A 13,254-nucleotide genomic window follows, 5' to 3' on the forward strand; every position below is an offset into this window, starting at 1 on the left:
TTATCGATCAGCCCAAGACCAAGCAACAAATGGGGACAGCCAAGTCCTGTGCATCTGGCCATAACCCAAAAAATATCCCCTCCAACGACGACAAACAATCCATCGTACCCCCCGAAGTCGTCCATCCAGTTTCTCACTCAGCTCTCCAGTCCTGGGAACTTACCATTACATCGCTGCGCAATGCCCGCAGCAACTGCCTCCGGCGCTGATGCGAATCCCAATGGCTCTGCGCGATCGCGCGAACACAAGCAGGGAAACCAAGACAAAGAAGTGAAGGAAGAGCATAGGCGCGAGATCTTGCGGATACGGAAATGCAACCCACTGGCCTTTTACGACATCTTAAACCTCGAGGCTGTTAAGACGACGTGTACGGACACCGATATCAAGAAGGCGTACAGAAAGATCAGTTTGCTGACACATCCGGATAAGAATGGCCATGAACATGCGGACGAGTGCTTTAAGATGGTTAGTAGGGCTTTTGGGATCTTAGGGGACAAGGAGAAGAGGGCGAAGTTTGATAGGCATGGTGGGGATCCGGATAGTAGATTTGGAGGGGGTGCGCCCCAGCAAAGTCCATTTTCTGGTTTCTCGAGAGGTACGCCTAGGGGCGGTGGTGGCGGTGGAGGGTCCATGTGGGAAGAGGAGATAAGTCCCGAGGAGATGTTCAGTAGATTCTTTGGTGGTGGTGGACTTGGAGGAGGATTCGGTCCATTTGGTGGTAAGTTTCACAAATGGATTGTCATGACATAGTACTGATATTTTCTAGGTGGAGGATTCGACAATGGGCCAGGCTTCGTATTCAATATGGGAGGAGGACCTGGAATCAGGGTTCATCAGTTTGGAGGAGCAAGACCGAGAAGAAGACCGAGAGATCCCAATGCGCCAGAACCACCACCAGCTTCGCTCCAACAGACGCTTATGGGTCTTCTGCCGTTACTGTTCATCCTGGTACTACCACTACTCTCATCACTTTTCTCTGGAACAACAGCTCCAGGCCCATCGATGCGATTCGACAGCGCTGTTCCACCACATACCATGCATCGTCATACACGGAAATGGAAAGTTGACTATTTCTTAAATCCCACAGAAGTAGAAGGTTACACACCATCTCAATTCTCCAAACTCGACCAGTCAGCAGAAATCCACTTCGTACAAGAACTGAACTTGCAATGCCAGCGAGAAGAAGCCGCTCGACAGGACATGGTAAACCAAGCGCAAGGCTGGTTCTACCAGGATGGCGAGATGATGGCTAGGGCGCGGAAGATGGAGATGAAGAGCTGTAGGCGGCTGGATAGTATGGGAGTGTCGAGGAGTTATTAAATAGATCCCGATCCAACTCATTTCTTACCTGTCGTCTCTTTCTCTGTATTAAGTTTGGACAACTATAATTCAAAACGTAGCATGGCGTTGGGCATTTCAAGCAAGCATTATGGGAAGGGAGGCGAGTCCTTGATTGATTAATGAATGGGCTTTCCTGGGTCGTCGTTCCGTAGCGTCATTTAGATAATGCATTAATCTCATTTAGAGAATGCATTCATCTCATGCTTGTGATCAAGGTAGCGCTTTATACATGGCCAACATGACTTTCTAAATGTATTCCATAGAACAAGTGAAGATTTCAATGGGATGTTGGTAATGTCACACTAAGATCATTAATGTTAGACAAGTTCCCGAGTTTCAGCCTTATCAAGTCACAGCCTCGCGACTTTTCCACCACTACAACCCCTACCGGAAGACCCAATAGGAATACAATTTTAATAAAAATGACAGGATAGCACGTTTCTAGTTGTTAGATAGAACCTAATTTCAAATAGTCTACATAAAGTTCCTCTCCAGATTGAGTACTTTGTAGCTCTTATCGGGTATTCTTATCAGCGACAGTTCCGAGACTTGACAGTTTTCAATTCGAAAGAGCTCCAGGTCTTCGAACATCTCTACCACATCACAATGTCTCGGAACTCAGAGCGCTGCCATAGTACCAATGAGCTTTGATTCATTTGTGCCAACTTCTTATCATGCCAAAAGGCCCTACGGCGCAATACAAAGTATCAAGTGCCTGTCGCGATGCTCTCAGCCTTGCGCTTGCTAGTAGCAGCGCTCCTCATTTTGGTCCCTACAGCCTTTGTAAGAATCATGTTCCAGTCCCAGGCTGTAGTTGCTAATCCTACACAGCTTAGACTTCTATACATCCTTCCCTCAACCTCTCGACGGCGCTCGAACCCCACCAAGCCATCTGTTTCGCACATGGTTGTGGTCTTAGGCTCCGGCGGACACACAGCGGAGATGATGTCCCTGCTGAGAGACATAGACCCCAGAAGATACACACATCGAACCTACATTGTATCGTCAGGAGACAGTTTCTCAACTGGAAAAGCACTGGAAATCGAGCGGACCATCCAAGCCAAGCAAAAGCTTGGAGAGCAAAACCATGAGCAGGACCATGAACCTACGAAAGCAGGAGAGACAAGCCTAAATACCGGAACTTGGGATGTGAAGACTGTACCACGAGCAAGGAAAATCCATCAAGCATTATACACCACGCCATTCTCGTCCTTATGGTGCTTCATCGGCTGTCTGCGCGCACTGATCGAGACAGCGCGGACATCTAAAGCTACGCCATTTGAGTTCCCGGATGTGATTATCACGAATGGACCAGCTACGGCAGTGATGGTGCTATTAGCAGCTATGTTTTTAAAGTTTGTGGCTGTGGCACCAGTGGGGAAGATGAAGACTATTTATGTGGAAAGTTGGGCGAGAGTTAAGACGCTGAGTTTGAGTGGAAAGGTTCTGCTGAGGATGGGTATTTGTGACAGATTTCTGGTGCAGTGGGAAGCGTTGGCGAGGAGGATTAATGGGGAGGGAGATGGGAAGAAAAGGAAGGTGGATTGGGTGGGATTTCTGGTGGAGTAGCTTCTCTGCAGTACACAGAGCTGTCAAGAAACATGTACAAACCGTTGATATTCCTCTATTGCCTAAGTGTCTTCAAATACCGACGCAATGCCCGCGAATCCGAGAAGCTCGTCCGAATCACTGTCGTCAGAAAAGACAGCGAGTCCACGAACATCGTGGCATCGATTTCTGAGAATCAGACTTCCAGATCACCCAAATTAGCGAAGCAGGGAACGATTTGCCCCATATACAAGTCTGCATATACAGGGACAGGCCGATATTGTACACTCTATCACCCAGACATCATCTATCGAACATCCATCATGTCAGAGCCGCCGGCTCTTCCTCATCCGGAACCGGAGCGCTCTCTTCTTCTGCCTCAACTCCAGTGTATGCCGAGTCTCTCTGTATAGCCATAGCCTGAACTTCCTTCAAAGCCCAAGCTTTCCAGGACTCGTATGCCTTATCCTCGAGTTCCATACCGATCTCGATGGCCCCCTTGCCGAAGTACGCTCCGGTCCACAAGGCTTCCTCGTGCTGTATCTTCCGCTCAACCTCCTGCTCGTGCCGCAGGGCATAGAATTCCTTGCGAGCTACGTCGTATGCTTGGTTACTGCTCATCCCTTTGTTGTTGATAAGCCAGAGCTGTCGTTGAATCACACTTCCATGCTGTTAGATCTTGAATATTGCGATGAATGTCAATCGCGACCTACCTCTCTCCGTTCAGCTGTCTCCCTGGCTGTTGTATCTGGCTCCAATCGCACTTCTGACCATCCTTTCCATCATTCTCCAACACAATTCGTGGCCTTGCCAGCTCCCATGGATGATCGCCATAGAAATCTAGCCGTAACTTGTCCTCCTCGTACACGATCGGTTGGGGTCTGAACATCTTGCTGGGTTTACGAGTCTTGGACTTGCGGGTTGTTTCTCGGTGCTGTACAGGCTGAGTTCGGGTGAGGATCTCTGATGGAGGAATTGATCCAATGGTTTTGAACCATGGTGGTGCTTGAGATATGCTCCCCGTCTCAAGCAGTTGCGATGCTGTTTGGTAGACCCGTGAGGGCTTTAAGTTGAGTCCCCTCATTGTACCAGACCTGTGAAAGAACTATACCGAATGTCAGTATTCGAAAGCGATCCTTGCAGGCATTCGATGTACATACGATGTCTGGGTGAGGGTTGAGGTTGGTGATTGTCGGACCACGAGGACTGTATTTGAGACTTACAATAGAACCCCGGCATGTTCCGCCAAAAAAATATATTGTAGTATTCCCCGTCGCGACTCTCAAATTCCATCAACGACCCTCCAGTCGCCCCCATTAACAACCAACACCTACCGAACAAGAATTTGCGGTTCTAATCACCTTAAATGCCTGTGCAGGGACGGTGACCATAAATTCAATATGTCAGGACGCTCATGTCCCTCTTTTGCAGCTCCTCCCCTACAACGAGCAGGCCGATTCTGTCCAAGCTAGCTCCGCGACAAATCCTGTCCTTCTTGTATCCCATCGAAATTTCGAGGTATACACATTTTCAGGCTCGAGATACCCAGCGTCAACTTCGAACTTCTGTTGCCACCGCATCAAATGGAGTGGAAGCATGGTTCATCAATTCCCTTGCAGACGCAGGCAGCTGCCACAAAAACCCTCGAAAACCCCTACAACGAACTACATTTTTCACAGCCAATCGACCAAGGATACCCTCTAGGAAGCGGGAGTTGCATGTCGTATTATTCCAAAGGCATCGGCACACCCAGGACGGTGTCGAGGAAGCTCCGGAGGAGGACGATGTTAATAGCGGGAAAGTTGCAGTTGAAGAGCTACCTCCAGAACCAAACCGAACCAAAGAAGAGCTTTTGGAATTGATAGATCAGTATGGCGACACACAAAATACGGATCAGCTCCCAGTTCTCGAGCCGCCGCCTCGCTATCCACCCAGCGATGGTCCAAATATTACAGTTTCTGACAAGCCAGAAGACGAATGGCCTCCTCCGCATTATACCTGGCCCGCAGATGCGGAGACAAGCATCAAGCTTGATAAGCTCAACCAATATCTCAAAGAAGTCGACGAGAAAGATCCCCAGGAGATATTCCGAATGTATAGAGCTTTACCCGCTCCCCGTGCTGCGTATCTCCCATCCAAAACACGGCATGCCATGCTACACCACTTGTCAGTCGTACAGAAGAAAGATGAGCACTCTATGCTTAGGTATCTATCTGTGGTCGATGACATGAAGCGATGCGCTATCCCGTTGCTCATCTCGGAATGGACCAGTGCTATTTCTTTTGTCGCCAGTTACGTGAACAGGATCACAGAAACCGAGGTCGAAGCCGCGCTGCAGATGTGGAGAGAGGTTGAGCACGTCTCAGGCGTCAAAGGAAACGAAGCTACTTTCAACGTTCTCTTCGATGCAGCGTGCAAGGCTGGAAAGTTCGTCCTAGCTGAGATGATCTACAAAGAAATGGGAAACCGCGGCCTCCCCATGGATCGGTTCCACCACGTGAGCCTGATTTTCTTCCACGGACTAAAGCAAAATGGAGATGATGCTCGGGCAGCATATAACGCCCTCGTAGAGGCTGGCGAGATCGTGGATACTGTAGTTTTGAACGCCATGATATCAGCTCTCATTCGATCATCGGAACCAGCAGCAGCAGAAAACATATATGAGCGCATGAAGAAGATGCACTTCGGGCAAAAGCATCCCAGATTACCACAAAAAGATTGGAAAAAGCGACGAACGGTCAATTTGTCGTTGAGGCTATTGGGCAAACTATCTAGGAACAACCGGGACATGCGAGAGAAGTTCCAAAGCAAGTCCGTCGTTGCCCCCGATTTACACACCTATCAAATCCTGCTCAACTATTCCGCTGTCAAAGCTGGCGACCTCCAAATGACTGCCCGGTTCCTTGACGAAATGAAAATGTTCGAAGTAGATTTGCATGGGGCGCTTTTCATGGCACTCTTCAGAGGCTTTTCTACACATGGGGGTGTACGTTACTCGGAATGGGATGCGGCACGTCTAGAATCTGTCTGGAAATCCTTGCTCAAGTCCATTGATGACGAAGTCGAAGACGTGTACCTGTCCAAATGGCTGATCTCATGGGCTCTACGGGCGTTTGGGAAATGCGCGGGAAAAGCAAGGACTATGACTGCTTGGGAGGAGATCAGAGAAAGGTGGACAGATCCTACCGAAGAAGAGCTCGACTTTGTGTTAGGGAATTTGAGATCGATTCTGGATGGCCCAGACTTTGTTGCCAGGCGTCGCGACATGTTCTTGGGGTAGAATCATGTATGAACTGCTGTATAGTAGGATGTTGGAATAGATGTGGATGAGCTGTATATTAAAATGTACAGTATGGATATATAGACCGGCAAGTGTCTCACTGTCGAAGTAGCTTAAGATACCAGTTGCCTCTTCTCAGCAAATAAAAACTTATGAAATGAGCTGATTAGATGTGAGCACCATAGATTATTCTTCATCGTGTCCAACCGTGTTTTAAGGTGCAATAGCTTCAAAGACCCTGTTTTCTCTTTCGTCTATAGCGACAGACTCCTCTCATATTTGAGCTCATTGTCATTGAAATGTTTCCAGACCGAGAATAAGGTCGCCTCACTTGCACCGTCGATCGTCTCTGGTTTGAGACCAGACATTGGGAGTGAACACAACGATGGACGAGTCTTTATCCTCCAGCTTCGATATTATGCCTAAATATCATTAGTACACCTTGCTGCGATATGGCAAGTTCTTGTTAGGGTACCTGACACTTGCTCAGTCTACACATATTTCTTGGCCAGAACAAGACTTCTCCTGTTTCGCCCTCACTCCTGCGGTACAAGTCGACCTCATTAAGTAGTCTCTCCACAGTCAAGTCTGATGTCAGGCAAGATACCTTCTATACCGGTCTCGCCGCATCCTGGCAAGCTCGGAAACAGGACTGTCATCTACGCAAATGGTATTCCCAACCAAGGTGTCCAGGCAAGAACCAATGCTGATGCCTTGAACTCTGGCCTTGACGATGCCCTTAGGTTGGGGGAGGGTTGGTACATTGTTTATACTTCAGTGTTAACTCTTCTCCTGACGCTCCTGACGCCCGATGTCTGTTCTGGATGGACAGAGGAGCTTATGAGCCCCAGAAATGGGACCTATGACCTCATTGATCTCGCTCTCGCGAACAGAGCTCTTTCATTGTTGTCACGATCAGTACCACCATGCAAAATGGACTTCCTCTCCTCAACCAGAGTGAATTGATATGGAACTAAGAATAAATCCAGGACATAATGACCAAATCCCTGCGTTCAGGTGGATGCAATTAATATATCCTGCCTTTTGGCTTTGATCCCCAGGAGAGTCACGCTTTTTGATAAGTCGGCTTAGCTGGGACTGTGATATTATCCATCAGTCAATCATCGCTGATGGTATCTGGAACTGGAGCCATTCGGGTTTGTTTGGAATGTAGGTCGCTTAACCTTAACCGCTGAAATGCTCGCTTCTCCAAGACGCAACCCCTCGATCTCCCCTTCAATCCCCTAGGGTTACCACCCAAGAAACACATTGAGGAAGCTCCGTCCGATCTCAAAATAACTTCGAGAAATCATCTGGGGTCAACTTGCATGTGACGCGAGGACAGGAGTTTACGGGGCAGGTCGTGACTTTCTTTGGTGAGAAGCTTATTTTCGCGAGGTAGTATTGGGGTCGGGGGTTGGCGGTTGGGGAACGATATCAGGCTTGTTGATGCATATAGATAGGTACTTGGGGAGGATGACGGAGAAATGGATGAGAGTTTTGGTTGGAGAAAGGTAGGAGCGCTGGTGTGGGAACGAGAGTTGTGCAGGGCAACAAGTCTGGAGGGGAAGCGAGGAAGAAAGGGGGATCATGTGATGTTGGTTGGCACATTGCTGTACTGGGGCTCTTCAAAGCTTGATGAGGTGGGCCACGATGGCCGAAGTCAAGACTGGTGGACAGATCAACATATGAATCTAATGTATGAGTTTTAATGATTTATTCTTGATATTTCTGCCTCTCTTCTGCTTCTGTGTCAACTCTGATCCAGTGACGCACCATATTTACACTGCCGTCACTTCATACGCTAGACTGCGCTCTCCCTTACGACCCATATTGGCATCTCAGGTACCAGCCGCCATATTCACAGTTCGACCTCCCCAGACTTCCACATCTCCTTCTCCGCCTCCGACCAATAATATGTACACATCTCCTCTCCTCCTTGACGCTGCCTCTCCCACTTCTCTCTTTCGCTCCAAAAGCCCTGAAGCGCCGGTCCTGTATCTTTTCCCAGTATCCTTTCTAAGAGCCAAACCCAGCCAATCTAGGCCAGGCACCAGGCGATTCCGGTCCGTTCCATTCCAAAACACCAAAAGCAAAAGCAAAAGACAATACAAAATAAAATTTATCAAATAGACAATAAGGCGATCTGCTCTCCAATGGAGAAACAGACGTGTATGTATTCGTAACGCTGACGTGACGAACCGAGGATCCACAAGAAAAAAGGAAGTCAAGGAGTGTATCGAGAATGGCGTGCTAAGGAGCGTAGGGGTATAATTCTTTCTTCCGAAGTCCAATTCTTTGTCGCAAGAAAAAGCAGAATGGCCGTAAGATTCGTGAAGGGGTTGTTTTGTTGTTAAGTTGTCGTCAAGAACAACAGCAACAAAAGCTTTTTTTTTCCGCATCCAAGACGAAAATGAAAATAGTAGCCGTGAGGCAAGGCGGAAGTAATTCGCCAATCTAGGCACGCCCTAATCCGACAGGAAATTTCTCGGCGAAGAATTTGAAGAGCTTCGCTTTCTTAGAAGGGCTGCGTTGCAGCTGTGCGGCGACTTGCACCATGGGTCCGACAATATCTTCGTCGCCCAGTTGAGGGAATTTGCCTTCGCTTCGAGGGTCGTTAAGTGATGGGATCTTGGTCATGATATTTTTGCTGCTTCCGTCACCAAGAGTGGTGTGCTTCAGTGTTGCAAAGGCATCACTGCCGCTCTCGACAGTATTGGTGATGGTGGTCTCGTTGTTGTTTCTCCATGTCGCGTCGATGGCAGTCCACTTCTGTTCTGTGAGCTTGTACGTTTTGGAGGTAACGCCATAGTGTTCGCCAGTTCGGACGAGATGTTTCGTGTAGTTGCAACGGGCAAGATCCCAGTTTGCGCGAAGTTGTCGACAAGCTTCGAGGTCAAAGCTCTCGGGGATGTAGGGTTCAGGGTAGATGGTAAAGTTTGCATGGCCGAGTTTGTTGGCCCACTCGTCGTTGGGATCGGCGATGACAATAGGTGGGATTTCAGATGATGGTACGAGATGGCCTGGGCGGCTCACAGTGCTCCGGTGGAATGAAGATACGGATGGTTTGGTGCTCAGTGGTGGTGAAGGTATTCCTGGTAACTGTGGGGTGGCTATCGCATCAATTGGTGTGACGGATCCGGACAACGGATCATGGGCATCAGCAACAGACGGCGATTGCAGTGGTGATTGCATCGATATCTGCTTCGTGTTGGCCGATGCATCCATCATCAAGGGAGGAAGAAGTGGCGTGGAAGCGAAGCCCTCCTCGTGATCTCCACTCTCTCTATTGGCTTTCTCGATATCAATTGGAGCGGCCATTGACATTGGGGTCTCGTCTCGTCCGTCATGAACACTCTTTGTTGGGGTCGGAGGCATTTGAGCCTCAAATAACTTGTCAATCGCCTGTCGTGCTGAATTGGAGATTGATGAAGAGCGACTCGAAGGGCCACGTGAGGCAACATTATCTCTCTGGGCTTCTGAGTTGATTGAAGCGGCGCTTGATCCCTTTCTCATTCTCCACTTTCGTGAAAAGGAGGGAAATCTCGTCCCAAATCTTGTTGCAAGACCAGTAAGCGGCGACTCTCCAGCTCTTCGCTTCTTGTTTCGCGGACTTGTGGAATAGTCTCCGTCACTGAAGAAGCCATCTGCTAGGTCATAATCAAACTCCGCCTTTGCGGACAATTGTACGGAGCTTTGTGCCATGTTCCCTGAATGATGGGTGCATTGATAATTATCGCCTGAAATTATTGACAAGCATTAGCTCTCGGACCAAAACAATGTTTGTTGACACCCCGCAATGTTTCAACTTACACAAACAATCGTAGAGATCATCCTCATCATCGAACATGTCGAAATCCTCTTCTTTCTCCTGAGGTTCCTCTTGGACGTCTGGTAATGATCGCTTACTGGCTTTTGTCCCAATGAAGGTAGGTGAGGACGGGCTGTCGGTTGTCGAGCTGTGAAATGTAGACTCAACTGAGGAGGCGGAGCTGGGGTATCGCATATGGCCCCGGGTCGAGAATGTTGGTGTTACTGGAGATGGAATGTCGGATGCGGAAGAGTTCTGCGTGTAGAATGATGAAGATGCAAGGTCAATTTCTGCGTCCGACATGCTTTCTCTCTTCCTTCGCTCCTCTACCAGCTGCGGGAGCAGGAGTGGCTTAAGCTTGGGGCTCATGATTATTGTGTTTTGATTTGGTGACTTCGGTGTTGGAAGAAAGGTGTGGTTAGTCGCATCCTTATAACGCGAGTGCAGGCATCGTGGAATATCCGGTATCTTGTATTTGAGTCAGGTGCTGGTGCGAGCGTTCGCAGTATACGTGGTCACGGCCTGCTGGAATTGGTTGCTCGATTTCGAATTGTCCACGTAGGAGGAAGTTGGATGGGCGTCGTTGTCGATGTGCTGCTGCGAGGACTTTTTTTTCTCCAATCAGACTTTGCTTCGCGTAAAAACAAGGTGGGCAGGGCCTGCGCTGGAGCACCACACCACTTACAGCACCAGATTGTCAAGTTTCCACTACAGCGTTGGACGAAAGGCGAATGAAGCTGTGAACGACTTGATGCGACGTGACAGGAAGGGAGAGTGTGAGAGAAAGAGAGGGACAGCGAAGAGAGAACTGGGAGCCAAGGGCAGATGGAAGTGGGTTGGGGGATGAGCACTGATTTTGTGCGTGCAGCACTCGACTGCTGCTCTGTTGTGATCCATCCTCGACCGTAACCGTTGGGCTACGGCACGGTACCGCAAGAACACCTCCCGTCCCCTTTGCCCCAGCTTAGTCCATCGATTGGGGAGCCCAAGCACGGGAGAACTTCCCCTAGTCGACCTAGGCTGGTTAGACTCCGAGAGTTCTCTCCTCGCCTCTGGTGCAGTGGTGCCTCTCTGGCCTTCCCATCTCTATCCATGTCCTTGGCACTTTGCCCCTGCTCGACCAGCGCGAATCCCTGTAGCTGGCGAGAGCGAGCTAAAGAAGCAAATCGTTGGGTTCAGTGGTCCCTGGAGGCTGGAGCCAAAGAGCTTTTCCGCCCCCCAACGCTGCTTTGAGCAAGGTCACGAACTAAATTGTTGTGCACATATCTGTCCAGGAAGATATCACGACTTCAGCTCCAGAGTATTCTGTCCCCTTCTTGCAAAGCAGAGTCTGTTCACTCCGTACGGGGGTAGATCGCTTGCCCCCATGTGCTGCTCTGATCATGGCCCAGGAAGAGCCTGCAGTGAAAGAAGCTCCAGAAATCCCAGCGCTGGGGAGCAAGGCCAGGGCCAGGGCCAGGGCCAGGGCCTCGGGGAGCAAGGGCTCCTTCTTCGCTGACGACCTTCCAAGGTCCAACAGGCCCCTGCACCACGAAACGACGGGTCGATAAGCTCCCTGGTCGATATCCGCGCCGTTTATGGCTGAATTCCGTCGCCCTAGCGCCTCACGCTTCCCTCTCATGCTGTGTGATGATGCCACCACAGAGTACGGCTGGCAGAGTTGTGGCCTGCTTAGCGAGCCCTTCACAAGCCTGCCACGCGTGCTGCATGCCCTCATTGCCCTGCCGAGCCAGCCAGCGTCGGAGCAAAGGCGGGCTCAAAAGCGAGAGAAACAAGGACTTCAGTCCCGAGTAGGAGAGGCGCCGAAAGAAGGAATTTGCCGTAGATTCTTCGACGGGGTTCCAGTCCTCAGGCTGTGGACCTTCCTGTGGAGCTGGCAGTGGAGCACATGACTACTTGATGCTGTGAAGAAATTCAAGAAAGTCAAGACCCGAGCGATCAAAGCCTGAAGGCTGGGGAGGAGCAGCGACTCAGCGAGAGGGAGATGAGCACACTGCAGGACGAAGAGCCGTGAAAGTTACAGGCACAGGCACAGGCACAGGCACAGGCACAGGCACAGGCACAGGCACAGGCACAGGCACAGGCACAGGCATTGTCTGAGACATTCGCCGGGTACCTGCACCTGCCTCGAGCCTGCCTGAGAGGCTGAGAGAGTTCCGACGATCTGTTCGCGACCCAATTGCGTTGGTGCCACCAGGCGCTGGCTGTTTCACACGCACAGAAAAAGCCTCCCGCGGCTTTCCTTGGCCAAATATGATCACATCTCACGATGTCCACTACAGTCCTGTATTACTTACTGTTCACTACTGTACCTACGGCAAGAGGAAGCCACGGGGCAAGATTGCGACGGCGATGAAGCGCACGAGGGATGACTTCATCGAACCTCGGGGAGGGTGGAGGGTTGAGGGTTGAGAGAGAGAGAGAGAGAGAGAGAGAGAGAGAGGGTGTGGTGAAAACCCTGAAAGGCTGCTACCTCCTCGAGCACACCTTTTTACACCTTTTTCGCCGTGGTCCAAGGCCGGCGGAAGCTGCATCTGAACGTTCCGACGGCAGGTCGTGATTGGACGGTGCCTGTGCCTGTGCCTGTGCCTGTGCCTGTGCCTGTGCCTGTGCCTGTGCCTGCGCCTATGCTATGGAGCAAGGTTTGTCCGGGCCATCCTGACCTGCCAGGAGCGGCTTCCATTCATTGGATGGAGGTTGGAAGGCGAGGAAGGGGCCTCGCAGCCTGAGGTGCCTGAGGATTGAGGAACAGGGAACAGGGAACAGAATTGGAATACAGGTTGACCCCACCCGTTGCCCTGTGAGCGACGCTTCGGAGAGACAAATGACAGACAGACAGAAACATCCCACATGCAATTATTGGATTGGATAGTGCTGCAGAACCTAGAAAATGCCGAATCCGGAATGACGTGATGGCCTGAATTGTAACTGTTCAGTACCGACCGTACTACTTGGGCATGGCAAACTTCGTAGAAAGCACAGTTTGCGTTGGGCGGTCCCCTCCATTCTCTCCTCATTGCTGCACTGGACATTTCCTCGCTCCACACTTTCAAATCAAAGACCAGCCCTGCGCTGCGCTGCTCAGGAGCTTGAAGGTTTACGAAAAGCCAAACACCCACCAGCGTTTCTGCGAAAGTCTGTTGTCCGAAAAGGCTGACAGAGCGTCAGTCCGAGCATGTCGATAGCGTGACTGCGACCTCGATACAGTACAACCGTGTGGGGAACCGGAGTTCTCATGGCGCTGCACCAACGTGAGTTTGGCGGTCGGCCCACA

At 50.3% G+C, this 13,254-nt stretch overlaps 5 protein-coding genes across 5 annotated transcripts; 3 read left to right on the forward strand and 2 right to left on the reverse strand.

Moving 5' to 3' along the window:
* Positions 1 to 180: 180 nt before the first annotated feature.
* Positions 181 to 1,320, forward strand: ONS95_003873 (uncharacterized protein; the record flags this gene model as incomplete). The annotated part of the gene is made up of 2 exons (XM_058497203.1): positions 181 to 718; positions 767 to 1,320. The coding sequence occupies 2 exons, from the start codon at positions 181 to 183 to the stop codon at positions 1,318 to 1,320; spliced, it is 1,092 nt and encodes a 363-aa protein (XP_058353146.1).
* A 744-nt stretch (positions 1,321 to 2,064) lies between these two features.
* On the forward strand, positions 2,065 to 2,910 carry ALG14 (UDP-N-acetylglucosamine transferase subunit; the record flags this gene model as incomplete). Its single annotated transcript, XM_058497204.1, has 2 exons — positions 2,065 to 2,124; positions 2,173 to 2,910. The coding sequence occupies 2 exons, from the start codon at positions 2,065 to 2,067 to the stop codon at positions 2,908 to 2,910; spliced, it is 798 nt and encodes a 265-aa protein (XP_058353147.1).
* Positions 2,911 to 3,210: 300 nt separating this feature from the next.
* RSM25 (mitochondrial ribosomal small subunit component) lies at positions 3,211 to 3,973 on the reverse strand (the record flags this gene model as incomplete). Its single annotated transcript, XM_058497205.1, has 2 exons — positions 3,211 to 3,550; positions 3,603 to 3,973. The coding sequence occupies 2 exons, from the start codon at positions 3,971 to 3,973 to the stop codon at positions 3,211 to 3,213; spliced, it is 711 nt and encodes a 236-aa protein (XP_058353148.1).
* A 330-nt stretch (positions 3,974 to 4,303) lies between these two features.
* Positions 4,304 to 6,169, forward strand: ONS95_003876 (uncharacterized protein; the record flags this gene model as incomplete). The annotated part of the gene is made up of 1 exon (XM_058497206.1): positions 4,304 to 6,169. One exon carries the CDS (start codon positions 4,304 to 4,306, stop codon positions 6,167 to 6,169), a length of 1,866 nt encoding a protein of 621 aa, XP_058353149.1.
* A 2,457-nt stretch (positions 6,170 to 8,626) lies between these two features.
* Positions 8,627 to 10,349, reverse strand: ONS95_003877 (uncharacterized protein; the record flags this gene model as incomplete). Its single annotated transcript, XM_058497207.1, has 2 exons — positions 8,627 to 9,909; positions 9,983 to 10,349. The coding sequence occupies 2 exons, from the start codon at positions 10,347 to 10,349 to the stop codon at positions 8,627 to 8,629; spliced, it is 1,650 nt and encodes a 549-aa protein (XP_058353150.1).
* Between the last annotated feature and the right edge of the window lie 2,905 nt (positions 10,350 to 13,254).

The sequence above is a fragment of the Cadophora gregata genome (genome assembly GCF_030347475.1).
Source record: "Cadophora gregata isolate MNR1 chromosome Unknown scaffold_13, whole genome shotgun sequence".
Taxonomy (NCBI): Eukaryota; Fungi; Ascomycota; class Leotiomycetes; order Helotiales; family Ploettnerulaceae; genus Cadophora; species Cadophora gregata.